This window comes from Rattus norvegicus, chromosome 1, assembly GCF_021556685.1.
Source record: "Rattus norvegicus strain SHRSP/BbbUtx chromosome 1, alternate assembly SHRSP_T2T, whole genome shotgun sequence".
In the NCBI taxonomy this organism is placed as follows: Eukaryota; Metazoa; Chordata; class Mammalia; order Rodentia; family Muridae; genus Rattus; species Rattus norvegicus.
Window position 1 is genome coordinate 152,448,124 of NC_141534.1, and position 22,991 is coordinate 152,471,114.

A 22,991-nucleotide genomic window follows, 5' to 3' on the forward strand; every position below is an offset into this window, starting at 1 on the left:
TCAAGCAGTATTACAGAGCAATAGTGTTAAAATCTGCGTGGTATTTGTACAGAGACAGAGAGATAGACCAGTGGAATAGATTTGAAGACCCAGAAATGAACCCACATACCTATGGTCACTTGATTTTTGAGAAAGGAGCCAAAACCATCCAATGGAAAAAAGATAGCATTTTTAGCAAATGTTGCTGCTTCAACTGGAGGTCAACATGTAGAAGAATGCAGATCGATCCATGCTTATCACTCTGTACAAAGCTTAAGTCCAAGTGGATCAAGGACCTCCACATCACACTAGATACACTCAAACTATAGAAGAAAATGTGGGGAAGCATCTTGAACACATGGGCACTGGAGAAAATCTCCTGACCAAAACACCAATGGCCCATGCTCTAAGATCAAGAATCGACAAATGGGTTCTCATAAAACTGCAAAGTTTCTGTAAGGCAAAGGACACTGTTGTTAGGACAAATTGGCAACCAACAGATTGGGAAAAGATCTTTACCAATCCTACAACAGATAGAAGTCTTATATCCAAAATATACAAAGAAGTTAGACCGCAGGGAGACAAATAACCCTATTAAAAATGGGGATCAGAAGGGGAGGTTTTAGAAGGGGATGAGGAGGGGTAAGGAGGATGTTGGCCCTGAATCTGGGAAGGGGAATAGCAATCGAATTATAAGTAAGAAATACTCAAGTTAATAAAGATATAAAAAAAGAAAAACAGGAAAAAATATAAAAAACAATGGCTTTCTTTTACCTCGTTAGGTCTGGAACCATAGTGCCCCAAGATATCTGGTAGATATCTTGCCAGAATCACAAATCCCAATTCTGTGGCAGCCCAATGTCTCTGCTGCCACAGACTCTCCCAAATTCTCCACAAGAAAGATCACACAACAACCTCTGAACCAATTTATAAGATATAATTGCCCGCCTAATCATACAAGCCCTGCACTAATTCATCCCTTAAGGATATTCATAATAACCTGTAAATACACAGAGTAGAATCTTAATGTCAGTTTCCATGTTCTCTCCTCAGCTACCCTGCAATCTCCTCCAGTCTTCTATCCTTTCCGTTCCAGGCTCCTCCACTTCCCTCAAACTTTTCTCCTGCCCATCCTTCCTTCTCATCCAATGACAGGCTTCATTCGATCTTGTACCTGCCTCACCTGTATGATGAGATCCTCCCACACCATGTTTGCCATTTGTATAAAGGAACGTTACCTATTTATTTGAGTTGATTTCATATCCAGGCACTCAGTTGAAGTTATGTATCAGCTGTAGAAGGTCCCTGGTAGAATTTTTGGGGTCACATATGTATACAATCATATCATATGCAAGTAATGATACATTTACTTCTTTTCCAATTTGTAACCCATGATCTCTTTTTGTTGCCTTATTATTTTAGCTAGAACTTTGAGTACTATATTGAATAGATATGGGGAGAATGTGTATACTTGTCTTTTTCCCCATTTTAGTGAGGTTGCTTCAAGTATCTTTCCATTTAATTTGGTATTGGCTGTTGGTTTGCAGCAAATTTCTTTTATTATTTTTAGGAATGGGGCTTGAATTTCTGATCTTTCCAATGCTTTTGACACTTCTAATGCTGTATTTTGTCAAATGTTTTCTCAGCATCTAACAATCATGTAATTGTTTTCTTTGAGATTGTGTATATAGTGGATTAAGTTAATGGATTTCTGTACATTGAACCAATCTTATATCCCTAGGATGAAGCCTACTTGACCATGGTGATTGATGGTTTTGATTTATTCTTGGATTTGATTTGTAGGAGTTTTATTATATTTTTGCATCAATATTCTTGAGCGAGACTAGTTTGAAGTTCTCTTTTATTGCTGCATTCTTGTTCGGTTTAGGTATCAGAGTAACTGCGGCTTCATAGAATGAATTAGGAAGTGTTCTTTCTGTCTCTACCTCATGGAACACTTTGAGGAGTATTGTTATTAGATTTTCTTTGAAGTTCTAATAGAATTCTGAACTAAAGTCCTCTGGATCTGGGCTTTTTCGATTGGGATGTTTTTAAAGAATTCTTCTAATTTCCTTAGGGGATACAGGCCTTTTCAGAAAGTTTACCTATGCTTGATTTAACATTGATATGTGGCAGCTGTCTAGAAAACCACTCGTTCCATCTAGATTATCCAGTTTTGCTGAGTATAGGCTTTTGTAGTAGGATCTAATCCCTTTTTTAATTTCCTCATTTTCTGTTTTTTTGTCTGCCTCTTCATATCTGATTTTGTTAATTTAGATAGTGCCCCTGGGCCCTTTAGTTAGTTTTGCTGGGGTTTATCTATCTTCTTGATTCTCTCAAAGAACCAGCTTTTGGTTTTGTTGATTCTATAAATCCTTTTCTTTGTTGCTATTTCGTTGATTTCCACCCTGAGTTTGACTGTTTCCTGCCTTCTGCTCTTCTTGGGTGTGTTTCCTTCTTTTTGTTCTATAGTTCTCAGGTGTGCTTTTAAGTGCTTGTATAGGGCAATTTCTTTCCCAGGGCACTTTATACTATGAATTTTCCTCTTAGCAATATTTTCATTCTGTCCCATAAGTTTGGCTATGTTGTGTCAACATTTTCACCGAATTCGAGGAAGTCTTTAATTTCTGTATTTCTTCCCTGGTCCTGTTATTACTGAGTAGAGAGTTGCTTAGGTTCCACCTGTATGTGGGTTTTTGTTGTTTTCATTCTTATTGAAGACCAGCCTTAGGGCATGGTGATTAATTAAATCTTCTTGCATCAGTTGAGGCTTGTTTTGTGCCTAATGATAAGGTCAGTAACCAGGAGTTACTTCTTTTGTTTTAGGATGAAATGCTCTGTAGATATCTGTTAAATCCATTTGGTTTATAACCTGTATTAGTTTCACTGTGTCTCCATTTAATTTCTGTTTCGATGGCCTGTCTATTAGTAGGAGTGGGGTGTTGAAGTATCCTACTATTATTGTGTGTGTTTCAATATGTGTTTTGAGCTTCAGAAAAGCTTCTTTAATGAATGTGGCTGTTCTTGCATTTGGGGAATAGATATTCAGAACTGAGACTATCTCAGGATGATTTTTTTTCTTTGATGAATATGAAGAGTGTCCTTCCTCATTTAGCTTGATAATTTCTGTTTGAAAGTCTATTTTGTTGGATATTAGGATGGCAACTGCAGCTTGTTTCATGGGACCATTTGCTTGAAAGACCTTTTCCAGTCTTTTCTCTGAGGCAGTGTCTGTCTTTTTTATCGAGACATGGTTCTTGTATGCAGCAAGATATTGGAATCTGTGTTCATATCTAGTCTCTTAGATTATGTCATTTTATAGGTGTTGAGTCCATTAATATTGAGATATTAAAGACAGATAATTGTCAGTTCCTGTTATTTTTGTTTTTGCAGGTTGCATGTGGTTCTCTGCTATAGGTTTGTTATGAGATAATCAATATTCTGTCTTTTCTTTGATATAGATACACTCCTTGTGATGCTGTTTTCCTTCCAGAGTTGTCTGTAGGGCTTGATTTGTAGATAGATACTGTATTAGTTTGGTTTTGTCCTGGAATATTTTGGTTTCTCCATCTTTTTTGATTGAGAGTTTTGCTGGGTATAGTAGCCTGGGCTGACATTTGTGTTCTCTTAGATTCAGCATGACATCTGACCAGCATCTTCTGGCTTTAGTATCTCTGTTGAAAAGTCTGAAGTAATTCTAATAGGTCTGCCTTTATACATTACTTGGCCCTTTTCCCTTGCAGCTTTTTTAATATTCCTTCTTTGTTCTGTGCATTTAGTGTTTTGATTATTATTTGATTGTCTTTTTTGGTCCGATTTATTTGGTGTTCATTAGGCTTTTGGTCTTGCACTTCCCGCATTATCTGGTTATCCCTGGTGTTTGCTAGTCTGGGTGTTTCTATTTGTAGCCTGATTGTTTTGTTGCTGGGTTGCTTCAGGCATGCTAGTAGACCTTTGGCCATGGCTGTAGCAGACCTCCTGTGGGGCCTTCCAACTGTGGGGTCTTCAGAAGGGCAGAGAAACTACTGATCTGTTATTCTGTGTCAGCAGCATCTTCGGAGGCCTTCAGACTCTTGAGTCTTCAGAGGGGCAATCCTGTGTGTTGCAAGCTGTTGTTCTGTGTGAAACTGTTCTTTGGTTGTGGGAGGGTGGGGCTGGGCTACAGTCTGTGGTTTCTGTTTACCAGCTTGTAGCAGAACTCCAGGAAGGCTTTCAGTCTTCATTCAGGGTCAATTTCCGTGAATGCCTCAGAGCTCCTGGGTGGTCTTCAGACTGTGGTGATAGTTTCCTGGTTGCCTTGTGTGCCGAGGAATATCTTGAATGATTTCAAGTTGTGGTGTCTGTTGCCCAATTTGTACTGTCTACAAAACCCAGATGACTAAGGCCAGTTTAAAAACAAAATCAATAACACCTAGAGCAATATGGCACCATGAGACCAGTAATCCTACAAAAGAAAACTCTGGATATCATAATACAGAAAAGTACAAGGAAGTAAGTTCAATTTATAAGGCCTTACCTTATCATAGTGAATACCTGTGGTTTAATCTAGTGAGCTAAATGATTTTTCTTGAATACAAATTTGTACCAAGTCTATTTCTCTTTTTATCTAATTATGAAAGCTCAGATTATTTCTTATTATGAAGACTTTACTTGCTATGTGTAGAGTGGGCACATTATATTCTTGATTATAACTTATTTTTACTTCTTTCTAGCAAAACAACTAAGACCATCTATTAAAAATTTCTTCTTAAAATTATGTGAATTAAATCAGGGATTCTCCAGAATTATTAATTTGCCTCAGCAGCATTAATTCATGAAAGTTCATCTTTATGTTAATCTCCAGGAAATCTGATCAATAGGGTGGACTAAAGCCCAGGGATTATTATAATAATTTAACAATGAAAAGAAAGGCATATTGAGTGCAATAGTCTCTTTGGAACTTTGCCATTGAGCTCACATATCATAGACCATGCAAACAGTGGACTATGTCCAGGAAGGTCATCTGCTAGTCTTAGCCTGTCCCCAATAGCTACTGACATTCCAAAAATCCACTACTATAATCAAACTATAATCCACTACGTAAACAAAATGAAAGAAAATATGATCATATCAATAGATGCTTTAAAAGCTTTTGAAAAAATCCAACTGCCTTTATGATAAAAGTATGGAGAGATAGAATTACAGCGTACATATGTGCATGTGATAAATAGGTGTAATAGGTAGCATGCCAATAGCCAGATTCAAATTAAATACAGAGAAACGTAAAGCCATTCTACTAAAACCACGGAAAAGCCAAGGCTATCCACTCTCTCATTACCTATCCAATATAGTAATTGAAGTTCTAGGTGGAGGAAAAAGAGAGAAAGAGGAGATCAAGTGGATAACAATTGGAAAAAAATTCAAAGTCTCACTCTTTGCAATTGGTTTTTATATACAAATGACCGAAAAATATTCTACCTGGAAATTATTATATTTCAGCCAAAGGCCTGGATACAAAAATAACAAAAAAATCAGTGTACATTTATGACATGAATACAAAAAGTTATAGAGACATTATTAATTACTACCTATTTTATACAGATTTTATATCTTGAAATATTTCACAATTTTAGGCTTCAGAAATATCAAAATTAAATATTTATCAAATATTTATATCTAGTTTATTTTCATATACTCATCCATGTTCATGTACACTACTAACTGTTTTTTACCATATCACTCACTTCTAGAATTGAGTGATGTCTGAGGGGCATCAGGTCTGGTGGATAGGAGACATGTTCTATTCATTTTTCTGTAACTTCAAATAGTTCATCAGTCAGGTTGTTCAATTTGAGGCTTTTGTATTTTTGAAGAACATAAGATAGCTGATTATTTAAAGACATATTTCTTGACTTGTCATTCTCTACTTGTTTTTCACAATTCTGTGCATGTTAACATTCCTGGTCCACATGCTATAGAAGAATGATCTCCAGAAGCACCGCGCACAAGCCTGTCTTTATTTTTTTAGAGGGTTATGAACCATTATCATTTAATGTAATGTAATGTAATTTAATTTAATTAAATGCCATTTGTGACCTTTGGATGCAGACACTTGGATGAGAATGTACCTGTAAAATATCCTTAATACCTGAAGGTGTAAGAAAGAGAAAAGTGGATGATTAAATGAACTAATGCAAGAGAATTGGGGGAAGAACATAAAAATGTGATATAACTTTAAATAAAATATAAACATGTTAAATATTATAAAATAACATTTTTTATAATAAGGCCAACATGAAGTACTTGCTAAAGCAAACATTTATGTGAAGATTGTCACTTGAGCCATAACTTACTCAGCCATCAATCTGGTATAAGTTTTATGTAATTAAATCATGGGTTCATATTGATTTTGTGATATAAATTATCTTTTAGGGTTTGCTTGTAAAGTAACACTCACAGGCTTATATGTTTTTATACTTTACCCAAGATGAATGAGGTGTTTTGTGAGATTTTATAATAATCAGGAAGAGAAGCCTAGCTGGTACACAGACAAAAGTAGGGAAAGACCTGGAAGCTTAAAGCCTGGCCCTTCTTCTAGGGCTTTCTGCCACCTGGTCAACTAATATATGAAGAGGAGCAGTGAACACTCCTCCCCAAATGGTCAAATCCCTAAATGCAAGGCCTTTCTCTGACAAGATGCACTAGGTTGTCCAGAAAGCAGGATCCAAACTAAATCCTCCTCGACCTTCAATCTTTTCTGTCAGCCATTCTGCCACAATAGAGAGAAGAGAACTAATGTAAATTTTAGCAGGACTATATGAATCTTTGTTTTAGTTTTTCCATCCTTCTGTCCCGAAATTATTAGACCACAGAAATATCAAACATTTTCTCATTTTCAAAATCCTACAATATGCATAGCAAAATTTATAATCTTTTTATCACACCAACCATGCCACACTCCTCTATATAAAAACTGCAGTTTTTGGTTTCCTTCCCTGTTTTATCCAATGTACACACTAAATTATCTTTTTAATACTTTTACACACTGCTCTGGTTTTATCTTTCATGTGGTTATATGTTTCATTTAATGCAGTTTTTTTTAACTAATCCACATCAATTTTAAAGCACTCTTTGTTTTTTTACACATTTAAAAACACATTACTGATCTTAGAAAATAAATATTGCTTTCACAGTAAAAGATATACAAACTATTATGAACAATTAAATATATATGATTCTTTTTTCTCTTTCTGTCTCAGGCACTGCAGGAGCTGTGGCTTACCAAGCAGACATGGCCGAGTCCAAGAACAACACAACACACAACCAGGCCCGCAAATGGCATCAAGAAACCCCAATCACAAAGATATGAATCTCTTAAGGGGGTTGACTCCAAGTTCCTGAAGAACATGCACTTTGCCAAGAAGCACATCAAAAAAGGCCTGAAGAAGATGCAGGCCAACAATGCAAAGGCAGTGAGTACAGGAGTAGAGGCCATCAAGGCTCTTGTCAAGCCTCAGGCCATCAAGCCCATGATGCCAAAGGACCACAGCCCCAAACTCAGGTGTCTGGCTTTCATCGCTCACCCCAAGCTTGGGAAGAAGTTTCGAAGCTACATGGCTAAGTGTCATAGGCACTACCACCAAAGCCCATGTTTCAAACCAAGGCAGAGGCCAAAGCTCCACCTAAGGCCCAGGCTTCAGTTCCAGCTCAGGCCCCCAAAGGTGCTCAGGGCTCTATGAAGGCCACATTGAAAAGGCTCCTGCCAGTGTGAAGACAGGTAGACTGCTGTGACACACCTCCCTACACACTGTTTGAAGATGACCAGTGTGCTATACTGTTTTTACAAATGAACTTGAGACAAGAAAAATAAAAAGAAATGTATGTATATATATATATATATATATATATATCTTGCTCATGCTACAAAGCAGCACATTTTTAGTTTTAGTATTTAATTTCTGAATAGGAAAATTTGCATGTGATTTTTTTTGTACAAAATACTACTATCTCATCTATTTAACTCCTTGATCTTCAACTTAATACATACAAGAAACCATTAGATATCAACAAGGTTAGAAATTCTCTCTTCAATTTGCCTTTATACTGCAGTAGTAAAATAGTCTTTGGTGATTTCAATTGTGGTGATATATGTGCTTTTTACATAGGTGTGTGTGTGTGTGTGTGTGTGTGTGTGTGTGTGTGTGTGTAAAACAATAATAATTTTTAAACATGCCAAAAATTTGAAAGGAATAGGGGGAAAGACATGGGACAAACAGAAATGATATGAATATGGCAGTCACATATAAAATTATAAAACAAATAAAATAAATGTGAGAAATACATCTTTACTTTTCTCTCTACCTTGAATTGTTTTCTGGGACAGTTTCAAACTTTATGATTTTATATTAAAGTCCTTGAGCATTTTGAAAGCAACTCTGTCATCATCACCAATATTCTGTTGTTTGCTTGGTTGCAATGTCTGGCTTACTGTCCTCTCTGTTTTTATTAGAGACAGTGAGTTTTAAAATTTTAATATTTCTCCTATATTTATTTGTCTAAATATCTCAACTCACTTTAGGAATCTTTATTTTTATTGGAATGATGTTAAAGGCACAATATTCATGAGCTTAAAATCCACATAACTCTTAATGATGTATTGAACATATCTCTACAGGTATGGTCGTTTGTTATATGTAGACTGTGGTTGAGAGGAATTACAGTGCTTCTCAATCTCACTTGCTTTGTGTTCTATTGGTGATGTTTTTGGAACCTCCTATCCATCATATTGCCTTTCATCAGTAGGAAGAGAATAAGGCAAGTGGCTTCTAATTCTTTTTACTTGTGCTTCCAGTAAAAGTTATTTGAGATTAAACCCTGAGAAAAAGATCATAGTACATGACAAGAAATGGGAGGACAAAAAGATAAAAATTAGAAGAAGTCATTTGAACTAGATCAAGGATCTATAACCTTCATGTAAGTTAGTTCAAGGTGCTCTCAGTAAATCAAAAAAAGTTGTGTTTTAGTTAATATCAAATACTTTGAGGATGTTTGACAAGGAAAGTTAAATGACTTTCATTCTATATCCTTGGTATCATCAATGAACTAAGTGATAACCAGACCCACAAGACCAGAAGGCAAAACTTTATTTGTAAATTGAGCCCTGAACATCAAATAGCAGAAAGAGAGAGAGAAAGTTGGGGGGGCAGAGAGACAAAGACAGAGACAGAGAGGGATACTTTAACCATGTTAAAGGGTTTTGTTTTTGGATCAGCTTTTAGTAGGAGTCTCTGGATTCTTGTAATTTTTCTCCTTTGTTTTAATTTAGATATTGAGATTACACTGATGTTCAATCAACCAAAATTATGTGCATCTAGACTTTGAAGTCGTGTCAAGCAGAGTCAGTTCATTTTCCTATAAGTTGTGCTTATTATCATTAAGTTTCACTAGTGGAAATGATTATACAGATGATTGGATGAAGGTTTTAGGGAACTATATATGTCTAGGATTTTATTGTTGGCAGTAGTTTTAGAGACAATAGAGTGTATCCCAGACTGGTGAGTACATTTGTTTTATGACTTGAGGATAGAAAAAATGATTTGTCTCAATGTGTATATGACTATGATGAGATAGGATATACAGTAGATGCACATTGCTTCAACCCATGACTCTCATCTAGTAACTGTTAGTCAAAGTAACTATAAAATAATGTTAATATAATTGACAGTGGCTATATCATATGAAATCCTAATGAAAAATATTTTATTTTTTGAGAAATGGAAACTAATTAAATATAAAGACAAAAATTATCAAGTAAACATATAGAATCTTCAGAGAGTTCATAGATCTGAAAGAATATCTTACTTGTTTGAAAATAATGGTAAATTCACCTCAAAAAAACTTTATATGAATAATGATTTGTGTTCAATTGTAGTAGGTTCCTTAGAAGCTTTGTATACACTGAGGAGTACATACACTTGCACATATTTAAAGATGATACTTTTCTGCATTCCAGGCAGGCTGAAGAAAAAGCATAGTTGACCAGTACCTTAATTTTTCCTGTGGAGAAACAAAACCTACCCACATCACATAAAGGACCAAAGAAAAGTTAAGGTAATTCTACCTATGTCCAACTTGATGAACCAATATGTTTAAAAGATTATTTCCCTACAGGAGGATAGAGGACACAAAGACATCCACAGCAACCAAAATCTTCCAGGCCCAGTATTAGTGAAAGCTTACAGTAGCTGTTAGCTTGCTGTTCAATGAACAAAGTTTAGATAGCTTCACCAAACAGAAGACCCCTTTACAGGGTGGTAGAACAGTCAGTCTCCTCTCCCTAGCAGTAAACTTTTATAATATGGAAAGGGGTTTTGCTTTTTTCAAACTCGCAATTTTTTAAAATTATTTCTACTCTTACCTTAGACTTGTGAGCCTGCATTCATTCACATGTCAGGAATAGATTCAGGAGGAAATATAGAAATATCACACTGACTTCCAGTTCTCCTGTGTGTTTCTAATAATATACTCAACATGAGTGACTACCATTTATTGTTTATAACTTGTATCATATGAACTTCCTCCAGGTTTGTTTTGCCTTAAGCACTTGACATTGCTTTAAGGATTGGGCCAAGTAGACCTTCTGTTAGCTTCTTGCCCTTTCTTTCTAATTACTAGAAAGACTAGGACAGAAAACAAACATGAATTTACCTTAATTTTTCTCTTCTCATATTTAATTATGTGGTTGTTATTTTTGATTTGTCTTTATTTCTAAATAAAAAGAAAATGTGTTTTCAAGAACCAGATATTGAACCTCGGCATAAAAAGAAAATGATCAACACTTTAGAAATTTATATTCCCCAAAGAGAACAGCTTTGTCATAGAAGTGCAGATACTATTGCCTTTAAAAGTCAAAAATTACGAAAACTTGCTTGTAACTTGTGAGACACTTTAACACTGACAGAAATGCTGAACTGTTAAATAATATGAATCCCTTGGACAGAGATTTTGCTGTAACCTCCTCAGAGAACACTTGACCTTACTGTTCCTCAGGCTATAAACTACAGGATTAAGTGCTGGAGGCAGCAAAGTATATATCACAGAAAACAGTCTGTCTGTAATTGAAGGTACATCTGAAGGTCGCTTCAGATAGACAAAGCAAGCAGTGGCAACAAAAACAGTGAAAACAGTGAGGTGGGGAATACAGGTGGCAAATGCTTTGGACTGACCTTTAGTGGTAGGAATCTTCAGAACAGTGGAGATAATATAAAAATAGGACATCACAACACAGAGAAAGCAGGACATGCATAGACACATGCCAATTCCAAGACTTATATAAATGATCATGAGTGATCCAGAGCAGGAAATTCTTAGTAATGAGGGGATATCACAGAAAAACTGAGGGATCACAATGGAGCTACAGAAATGCATGGAAAATGTGCTACATGTATACATGGCTCCAAAGAGTACTCCAGTAGCCCAGGAAACACCCACCATCAGCACACAGTTCCCACTACTCATGATGACCTCATAATGCAGAGGACAGCAGATGGCAACATAGCGGTCATAAGACATTGCTGTCAGTACAAATATCTCTCCTGCTGAAAAAGAAGTCATTAAAAGTATCTGAAAGGCACAGCCCACAATGGAAATGTAATTGTTGTGAGTTAGGCTATTGATGATGAACTTTGGGATTGGGGTGGACACAAGTAAGATATCAAACAGGGACAGATTCTTCAGGAAAAAGTACATGGGTGATTTGAGTTTCAGATCCAGAGTGATGAGAGTGATGATGAGGAAGTTACTCATTATGACTGCTAGGTACATTACCAGGAATAACAGCCCACATACAGTCTGTAGCTCAAGAACATCCGAGAATCCCATAAGGATGACTTCTGTTATTCTAGTGTTATTGGTCATTCTCGATTTTTCCCATGGTCTGTCAAGTGGGGGAAATGAACAAAAACTGACATAGTTCCAAATAGTTACACTGATGTGTATAAATGCTCTGTGGGAATGAGGCCAGAAAACTACATAGGCACTTTTGCATTGTTAAAGCCACTACTTTTTCTTTCTGCAAGGTGCTACTTTCTCTTGACATGTAAGTTGTACTATCTTATCATTTATGACAATTTATTGTACTATGTTTGTTACAAATAATTAGAAAATCATAACAAACCTATATGCTGCTTTTTCCAGTTCAATTACTGTCTATGTGAAACAGCAATTGTCCAGTAGGCAATAAACTGCAGAACAAAACCCTAGTCTCATTCCCTTCACTGTTTTATTTCCTTTGTCCTAATCTTGGGTCAGAGAACTGATCAATTTTGCACAGCCATATTTACCATTCAAAGGGCTTTCCCCTGATGTTAATAATTGTCTTACTTCAGGGCCAAAGACAAGATTGCCAATTGCTACCTTCTGTCATGTATTTGGTACCTTTTGATTGGCACCTGGACGTTTTCATTTATTAATATGAATAAATTGTCTCCCTTCCTATTGTCTTTCTTTAACAGGATCTTTCATGCAAATCCTTTTGCTGTGATGCCTCTTAAACAAGATTTATTATCTCCTAAGCAACAGTTTGTCAACTGTACAGATCATAAATCTGATAGATAAACACCTATTTATTAGCCGTGCAAATGAATATAACCCTTCATATTACAACCTGTTTTCTCTAGATCAAATGGCTATTGATAAGGTGCTGTATGTCCAGAACTGAGATCATGACCAATCAGACTACACTTTACCAGGAGAGCTTGAGAACCCATAGCTCTTATCCTTCTTTTCCTAATAGTTCTTGAGTTCTTCTTACTACTTTCAAATACATAGTTATTGTATATGTTCACATTTATCAAACTCCTTCCCTGACTGTTAAATTTCTTTCATTTGCTTTCTCTGATAATTAAGCATTTCTAATTTGCATTAAGTCTCTAAAGCCAAACTTCCCAAGGCATAATGTTTTCTTTAAAAAGATCTTAAAATTTCTTTGTTTATCACTTTACATTTATGTGTTAAAAAGCGATGTGCTATAATTGTAAACTCTCAATTACTTAGTAAGAAAAAGAAACAAAAATACATAAGAGAATGTAAATTACAAGGAGAGAAAAAAGAATATGGGAGGATTTACAGTGAGATAAGGGAAATGAGAAAATGTTGCAACTAAATTATAGTTTCAAAAATACAAATGAAAATAAAAGAGAAAAAAATGAAGAAAAAAAAAGGTGAGTGGCCAGAGACTTTGCTCAGCTGTTAAAAGCACATGCTGCTTGTGGAGACCATGTCAGTTTCTAAAATTAATTTTGTGGTTCACAATTTGCTGTAACTCCATTTCTAAGGAACCTAATGCTTAATTCTAGCATCTATAAGACATAGTCAGACACAATGTATGTAAGCATAAATGTAGAAAAATACAGATACACATGAAATAAAACTAATAAATATGTGTTTAAAAAGATATACAGTTAGAAAATTTTTGAATTATTCAACTACAAACATTTGTAGTAAAACATGTCAGAATTTCCTGATGTTTTGTTCATAAAGGAATCTTAAGACACTACCAAACCAAAATACTTCCTCCACTTGTTCCTCTGTATTTCTCACATGTTTTGTGATATTCCTTTTTACTAAGATCCACATATTCTGATATCCTGTGGATACTCAAGCTCTGTCTGTAGTTACATTGCTGGTTACTAGGTTTAGTTATTGGCATACTGTTGATTGAAAAGTAATACAAAATGACAAATACATTAGGCATAGAACAATTGATATTGACAAAAATAAGGAGTTCTGTGGGGCAGTGGAAAGCTTGTGCTACTGAGGATGTGCAAAATATAGCACTTGAAAGTATTATAAAAGAAATAAATCCTAGGAGAGTAAGATAATTGAGCCTTAGTTTAGAGGTTAGTTATATGTCTGCTAAATAAAACAAGGCTTTCAGTTCACACCAAATTCAGAGAACTGAATAAGCTGCTATAAACAGGGAGAAAGTATGTCAGGAAGATGAGAATAGTAATGACTTTTATTAAGCCATTGTAACCATCCAGATGAAAAAACACGAAAACCATACAAAAATAGTTGAAGAAATCACTCTTAAATTACATTGTTTTGGTATCCACTCTAACTCCTTAATTTTCAAAATATCTTTGAAATTTAAATCTGCATTTTGGAGCAAAGGGTTTTAGTATTTTTCAACAGATAATTGAATCTGTACTTTAAAAAAACTAGGATTCCTCAAAATCCTGGAAAACTCATTAGTCATCAGACATTTGTAAGAAGAGCTTCCAACACGTCCAACTGAGTAAAAAAACTACATATTAACATTCAGTTATTGGTGGATCATCTAAAAATTTTGTCATGTCACGACATGAAGTTACAATTTAGACCTCTGATCGCATTCAAAATTCTGTGCTAAACTTCAATCATTCCTTAATATAGATCAAAGTAAATGGGAGCCAGAATATCATTTACCTCTTTATAAATCTTGATAAATCCTTTGAAACAGTGTGTTATCCGAAGTTCTCTAATAGATCTTTTTATCACACTTGGCTAGTGTCTTAAAATTCCCCAAAGGAACTAACCTGGACCTCTGGGATCTCTCAAAAACTGAGCCACCAGGCAAAGACCACACATGGGCTGGAACGAGGTCCCTGACGCCTATGTAGTAGATGTGCAGTTCCATCTCCAAGTGGGTTCTGAACAATTGGAGCATAAGTTCTCCCTAAAGTTGTAACCAGACTATGGCATCCATTGCTCAAGAGATGTTCCTTGTCTGGTCTCAGCGGGAGAGAATGGATCAAATCTGGGAGAGACTTGATGTTTCAGTGTTGCGGGATACCAGAAGATGCCCCATCATCTCAGAAAGAAGGAGAGGCAGAGGGTCTCAGTGAAATTGGCTGGAGTTAATGTTTAGGATGTTAATTAGTTAATCAATTAATTAATTAATGTAAAATTTTCAAAAAAAGTCTCTCCGAGTAACTTTTCTTGTATTTCCTTTTCACTTAAGACAATTGTGATATTCTTGGTACTTTTAAATGAGGGACTGACCAATCTCCAGATAATACAGTGGAATAGGTAAAGAAAAACATGGCTCACAGTTTTCCCCAGAGCATATTAAACTAAATAACATATATTCTAAATTATGCTGAACATAAAACTAAGGACCAGATTATGATAGTTTTTAGTAAATACTAGAATATATTGAAAAGCTTTGCCTAGGGATTCTTGTGGTATTTGTTAATTTGATCAATATTGTAACAAAGTACAACAACAAAACACAATCAAAACCTTAAGAAAACCAAGGCTTACTTGGTTTCATATTTTGAGTATGCGGATTCATGATGGCAGGAAAGACATGGGGTCACATTTTACCTGTAATTATGAAGCAGAAAAGACACAAATTAAGACTCTGTTGTTGCTCGGCTCACCTTAGAATATTCCTATCCCTGTCTACCCTCTACTCTCCAGTCTGGAATGACATGTCCATGTCCAGATTTCTACATGAGTTCTTGGCATCTACACACAAATGTTCATGACTATAAGAAAATATTGTAAGAAAATATTCTTTCTAAATGAGCTACCCTTTTGGCCTCTTATTGGAATTCTAATGTATTTCTTTTAGACAAGCAATATATTTTTGAAAATCATTCTCTCTCTCTCTCTCTCTCTCTCTCTCTCTCTCTCTCTCTCTCTCTCTCTCCCCCTCCCTCCCTCTGCCCATGTATATTATGTATCACACACACACACACACACACACACACACACACACACACATGGAAGTTATGAATTCTCAGGAGTTATGTTTAAACACAAAAAGTAATATAGTTTTATTTTTCTTTAGGTTGATGGAAATAATTGGTATAAGATTTTTATCTTTTATAGTTCACAATTCACACTTCACAAATATAATGGCAATATTGGAATATGTTTAAATGGAAAATCAATACATGAATGCTTCACAAAAATATAAACACAAAAACATGTGTATTATTGATTTTTTTGCAAAGGAACACAATAGGATAATATTTTGTTAATCAAATGAAATATTTAAAATGATTTTTAATTATGGAGTTAAATATGTACAAGTTGCAATTGACCACATTTCACCTGTTTTGCTTGTATAAGTGTGTCAACACAGAATGCAGTCTTAGATCAAAGGGCTTCCTAAGAAATTTTAACATTTCCATTAAGTTACATAATTACAGAAGAAAATGCAACATGCAAACCCAGGTGTATTGCCAAATATATTGATGGAAACACTGGTTGAGTAAGTTACAAAAAATTGGAGAAATTTCAAAACCTACAGTCCAAGACATAGTTAAAAATCCTCTACCAAATCCAATTATAGAAATAAATTACTATCATCAATGAAATGAGAAAATGACTATAAATGGGACATCATACAGGAATACCTTATTATTATTGAGATTATTTCTATATAACTTTGATATATTTTGTGGAATATTTGATTTTTGAATACACTATGGTATTTTTTGACCTAAATATCATACTTATGTAAATATTATTTTGAGAAAACCACAGAAATACATATATCAAGCTTTAAACATACAAACTAGGAAAATGCTGTTTATGGTATTTATTAGATATAGACTTTGCATACTGAAAAAAATTTTTCAAGTCAAGATGTGTGTTATCACTGGGTACAATAATGGCATTGCCCATATGAAGTTAACAATTTTCTGTTCGCATCTGAGACCAACTCCATAGAGGCAAGTTCATTCCTTTTACTTTTTTTTTATTGGTAACTTTATTTACTTACATTTCAGATGTTCTATACCTTCCCAGTTTTCCTTCCACAAACCCACTACCACCCTCTTCCACCCTTACCCCCACTCCCATCTCACTGTCCTAGCATTACCCTGTCCTATAGTATAAAGGCTCCACAGGTGCAAGGGATTCCCCGCCCACTGATAACTGATAAAAGACACATGACTGGAGAGATAATAGGTACTATGTGTAAATATAGTATTTTTATTTTGCTAAGTAGACTTGTCACAGTAGTTCCTAAGTATTTACATTCATACCCTAATCCACGAAGCCCTGATTCTTGGTCAGAGAAGCTTCATTATGATGTGAAGTGTTAAGGAGATGTGGGGCTGAAAAAGAGTTATTGTAGAGTCTTCTGCCTTAATGGGGCTATAGAAAACATGTATACAAGGTTCAAGAAACATTATGAAAGAAGTGGTACAAAGAATATAAAACATGAAAAGAAAATGGCATTTGTGAACTCACACCATCTACTATTTCTTCTTCACTGCATACTCTAAGCATATTCATAGTTTGGGGTGGCCTCATGAGGACTGAAACTTCCCAGATAAGTTATAGACAGGTGAAGGTTGTAAGGAAAGTGAAAGCCATTGTCTTCTATTTTCTAGATGCTGATCCATGATCCAATGGATAGCTCTACATCCATATCCAAAAATGTCCCTTGTAAATATGGTCATAAAGCAGGAAGACATAAAATTGGGGTGGGGAATTTTTAAGCACAGGGCACTTCATTGGTGATGGGGAAACAATAAAGTATGCAGGAAGGGGTTAGTGAGAACAGATTATTACACACCTGTATGAAAATTTTAATGAATAAACTAATTTTAATAAGCAAAAAATTTTCTTTTTTTCTTGTATATTTTTATTTACATTTCAAATATTATTCTCTTTCCCAGTTTCCTGTCCATAAGCAACCTATTCTCTCCCCCCTCCCCTTCTTTTATAAGGGTATTCCCCTCCCCATTTACTTCTTCTTCCCAAAATAATTATCTTATAATTTTTATGTATTCCAGAAATATTTCATATTGGAACTCAAGAAAAAATTCAAGCATGAGCATGTGAATCAATCTCTTATTTTATTATAGTCTCTTAATTACCCCATATATTAGCTCTCAAGATTGACTCTGGGTAGCAGTCATCTGGTGATTCGTTGCACTACAGATTCTCACTCTGTGTCTATGGTGGGACTGTGGATTTTCTAAGTTCTTCCTAATGGCAGTCACTCTCACACATAGAAGCACTATAGAGACAGCCTCATAAACACTCACCAGTAAGGTATTAGTGATTTATTCTTCCTTGCCATCTCTTTTGTTCCTAAAATTCACTAAAATAAATAAAATAAAAAAAGATTCTTAGTTTCCATTATAAAGCAATGGAAAACTTGCAGTGCCTTATATTTTTCTTTATTCTTGAGAGAAGAACTTGCTATGTTGCATGGAATAATTATGTTTCTGGGTCAGTATCCTTAGAAGCTAAAACTGTAGTTTTTATCCATTTAATTTAAAGTCATAGCTATTTAAGCATGTTAGAAACCCAATTCTTATATTATCTCATTACAAGCTTTTTGAAATGTTTTAATCATGGTGCCCTTGCTAATGTCTAATTCCTATTCATTTCTTTACAATTTTACATAATCCAGAAAAAACGTGTTTGTTTAGAAAAGTTATGTAGTTACATCTATGTTAACAAATAATTGTAAAACTTTAAAAGTTTCATAGGAATATTTATTGCACAAGATTATTTTTGAGGTCTTTTGATTAGGTTTCCATTAGACTCTTACATAGACAAACACTGCTTCATTTATTACTAACTTTATGGACTAGACTTTCTTTAAAACTAGTCATTTGGAATAAAACAATTATGGGAGATCTTATTGGCAAAGAGTTTTCATTGTATACTCTATCACTATTTGTTATAGTAAATAATATTAATAGAAGAACTATAAAATAACCTCTCAGTAGCCTTCTAAGAAAACTATGAAGTAGGCAGAAGTGGTCATGTCAGAATCATTTTAAAAACCAAATTCAAATTTTTACCATGATTAAATGTGCCTGAGACCACCCTCCAGAGTGTAATTGTTGCTTTCTCAAACTCCATGTATGGTTTTGCCCGATAAAAACCTCTTTTGAGATAGAAATTTCTGGAAAGCTTTCACCACATCTTTGTTTCTCAAGGTATATATGAGAGGGTTGACTAAAGGAGTGATCACACAGTAGAACACTGAGACCACTTTGCCGATTGTAAAGTTGTACTTGGCTGGAGGTCGGACATAGGCAAAGATTATGGTGCCATAGTAGATGGTCACTACTGTGAGATGGGAGGCGCAGGTTGAGAATGTTTTCTTCCTGGCTTCCCGAGAGGACAGCCTGATTATTGTGACCACAATGTTGCCATAGGAGCTCATTGTGAGAAGGAATGAACTGAGAATCACCACAGAGCTGCACGTATAACCCAAGGCCTCCACCAAGAATGTGTCTGAGCAGGAGAGTTTAAAGATGGGGTCAGAGTCACAAAAGAAATGGTTGATTTTCTGTGGGCCACAAAAATTTAGCTGAGAGATGAGTATGGTAGGTAGCAGAGGGGCAATGAAGCCTCCAATCCATGATGCAGCTGCAAACCTCAGGCAAATGTGAACACTCATGAGAAGTGAGTAATGTAGAGGACGGCATACAGCCACATGCCGGTCATAAGCCATAACTGCCAGCAAGATGCACTCAGTTGCTCCCAGGGAGAAGAAAAAATAGTACTGAGTGATGCAGCCTGTAACAGGAATGGTGACAACCTCTGTGACACATGTAGCCAGCAACTTAGGAACAGTGGCTGTAGTGTACCAGATCTCCAGGAATGACAGGTTTCCTAAGAAGATGTACATGGGTGTCTGTAGTGTGGAATCCATAAGAATAAGGAAAATAATGAGGGTGTTCCCCATGAGAGACAGCAAGTACACAGTGAGAAAAGTAATAAACAATGGGAGCTGTAGTGAGGAGGAGCCTGGAAATCCTAGAAAAATAAAGTCGGTCACTGTTTGGTTTTTTACATCCATATTTCTTCTTCTCTGCCCTGAAGGGGATGAATAGCACCTGGGTGATCTTGGATGAGTGGTAATCAGAACTGGAACAAACATTCATTTCTACTGTGATAATAACTGATGCATAGCAACCAGAGACAATGATTACTGTTAGAAACATAACAGACATATTACATACAATATACATGAGTCATATCACTTCATATTGGAAATAAATATCTAATATAAATAATTTAATCATATAATTCTTCAAAATAAAAGGAAGCAAAGTAAATAGGTAACATACTTATCACACAGATTGTAGGGCAGTAATGAAATCCTATTAACTTTACTGAAAATTAAGGAAGAACAAAGTATTACCTTACCTCCAAGAGGTCATCCCGTAATGTGAAAATACAGAAGTCAATATGTGATGCAGTTACTAGTAAAGGCCTTCACAACTGTACAAGTACTACCCACACTTTTAAATTTATAGTCTTCATTTACATATGAGTTGGAAGTATATAGGATCTGAATTAAAACAGGAATTTTTTCATTTCTGATTAATGTTCCTGATTGCTGGAATATTTATCTTTAGCATCTTTGAATCTTCCTATGTCCTGACATTTGTCAGAACAAAATTGTTGAAAGTGAGAATTCTTACCATTAGAGTGAATAGAATTCCCCATGGACATATTCATGTATGCTGTATGGTATACTTCTAGATATATCTAATTACAGTACAAAGGTGAAATAACTGCACAACCATAATAAACTTTTTCTTATGTTATATTTTAAATTTATAAACTGACTATATACCTCTTTTAACAATCAAAGAAAAGTAAAACTGAAACAAGGTCCTTTGGGTATCTATCTGCAGGGTCTTATTTTAAATCTTTCTGGAAGTTTAAGTTATAAAACTCAATTAAAACATTATGTGCATGCTTCATGCTATAAGTATACTACTCCAATTTTGTTGCTTATGTAAAGGAGATTTTTATGGGAAGATATTTTTTCAGATCTAAATGCTAAGTAATATTCTTATGTTGGGAATATTTTATTTATTCCTAATTTAATCTATAAATACAGATTCCTAAATTAATGGCTCAATTCTATAAGAAAAAATCATTTTAAGGCTATAAATTCAATGATGATGATGTGAGAAATTAAGGAAAAATTTAATTCAAGGAAACGCTTTATAAAAAAAAGTCTTGAATTAATTTTAAGTGTTTATATGTATTTTCCAATCTTGTTCCTTAAAAATAATATAACTATGCATTGTTTTTATTAAGGGCCAGATTCCAAAGTGATTTTTATTGTTTTTTTGGAGAATGGTATTGCATGTCCTTAGTTTTCTATAAAGTCAAAATATACATAATTTAAAAAAAATATATTTAATTGAAGCATGCAAATGAAATTAGACAGATGTCATTCCCTTACAAAGATTTTATTAAAAGATCTTAGCACTGCACTTAACAGGATAGCACATTCTTTGGCTGAAGTAAACACAAAATGGAACTTGAACACAGAAAATGAATTCAATATTAATGAATTATTTCTTTAAAGTAATACTCAAATATAAAAGTGAATCACACAGTTTTTATTAATGTATAGAATAGAATCATTCACCCTACATTCAAAATGCATGTGAGAAAGAATATAACCTTGCTTTAATAACATTGGTGATCCATCAAATTCTACCGACAGTTATTTGGATGAACCCTCCATTACTGCAGAAAACTGAGGAATGAAATGTACAATTTCTCCCTTACTGTACTTACTGTATGTGTTCTGTTCTATTATTTTCCACAAACATAATATTGTCAGTTAAATACATTCTGATATTCCTCTTGACCAAAGCCACACAGGAAGAACAGTCCTTAGTAAACGTAAAGGGAATGAGGCATCTACTCCTTGTAGTACTGGCCATGATGCAGCCTCTGTGCACTTGGTAGCAACACAATCTTCTTCCTCAGCTATTTTTTCCTGAAGTGACCAGGTTACAGAAAAATCTGAGTTCAGAGATTGGCTCTGAGAAAAATAATGATTTCATCAGCACAGAGCCTTGAGGCATCCAAATAGATTCCTGTAGGAATTCCTTTATTGTGGGTCAAATATTTTGCCAAGAGGACTAAAAAAGAGAAGAGATTCATCTGAGAATAAGGAATGGTGTCCCAAATGATTTCATTAGCTGCCACCACCTATGGTCTGGTCTCTAAATTATGGTTACAGAAATGTATTTCAGCCTCATTGCTTTTTCCCTAAAACCATAAATTTTAACATATAAAAAATAAATTAGATCAGTATGAAAATTCTTATTCTGTAATCTAAGCACTACAAAACAAAAAATAGTAATAGTGTCTTTGTATAATTTATGAAAAATTGAAGGATTTGCTAGTATAAAAGAAAAGAAATAAGCTGCAATAAAAGGAAAGTCTGGGAAGTTTCATGAAAAGAATACGTACAGGAATATACAGAGATCATGCTCACCTAGTAAGATTGGTGTCAGAGTAATATTACAATCTTACTGGGTGAATAATGAGTTGATAATTACATTTCATGGGAAAGAAACTGAGAAAATAAATTTGACATTCCAATTATTCAAATTCTTCAACAAAATCTGTTTACCCTTTAAAAATTACTTTTTCTGAATAGCAACAAACAAATGCTTTATATATTTAAGTAGTAGAAAATGAAAATATGAGATTTCATTTTGTAAAAATGTTATTGCTGAATATCAACCATACACAGTAATGAGATTAAGACATTTTCACACAGGGTCATATTTACCCACTTCTTTTTCCCACACAACTAATCTGGTATTCCCTCCTTCTCCATCTAATTATTTCTTTGCTAGGTCCCATGCATTCAAATGAACACATTATATTTGTATTTCTGCATCTGGCTTACATTTTCAAACATCTCTTCATCAGCTAATGAACAGATGCAAGCAAGGATTCAACTCAAATGCAACATGGCAGAACAATGATCTTATTGATACAATTCTATAACAACTGGTAAGGGGTTACTTACCGAAGTGTGAATGAAATAATTCAGTTTTTCCACCAAAGAGCCCCAAACTATAATGAGTAAAAATCTTATTAAAGCTGTGTTATGGAGTTTCACATTTGGTTAACTTTCCACCTCCTATAGAGAAATCAATTTTACCCAAGACTATGAAAAGCAAGGTGTCAGAGGGTTTTGTGGATGAAATCTCAAGCCAGGAACTTTGATTGTTGCTCCT

At 34.8% G+C, this 22,991-nt stretch overlaps 2 protein-coding genes across 2 annotated transcripts; both read right to left on the bottom strand.

The window, feature by feature from the left end:
* Window positions 1-10,923: 10,923 nt before the first annotated feature.
* Or14a258 (olfactory receptor family 14 subfamily A member 258) lies at window positions 10,924-11,874 on the bottom strand. Its single transcript, NM_001000694.1, is given in 1 exon segment — window positions 10,924-11,874. A coding segment is annotated over 1 exon segment (951 nt).
* Window positions 11,875-18,826: 6,952 nt separating this feature from the next.
* Or6aa1 (olfactory receptor family 6 subfamily A member A1) lies at window positions 18,827-19,783 on the bottom strand. Its single transcript, NM_001000937.1, is given in 1 exon segment — window positions 18,827-19,783. A coding segment is annotated over 1 exon segment (957 nt).
* Window positions 19,784-22,991: the final 3,208 nt, after the last annotated feature.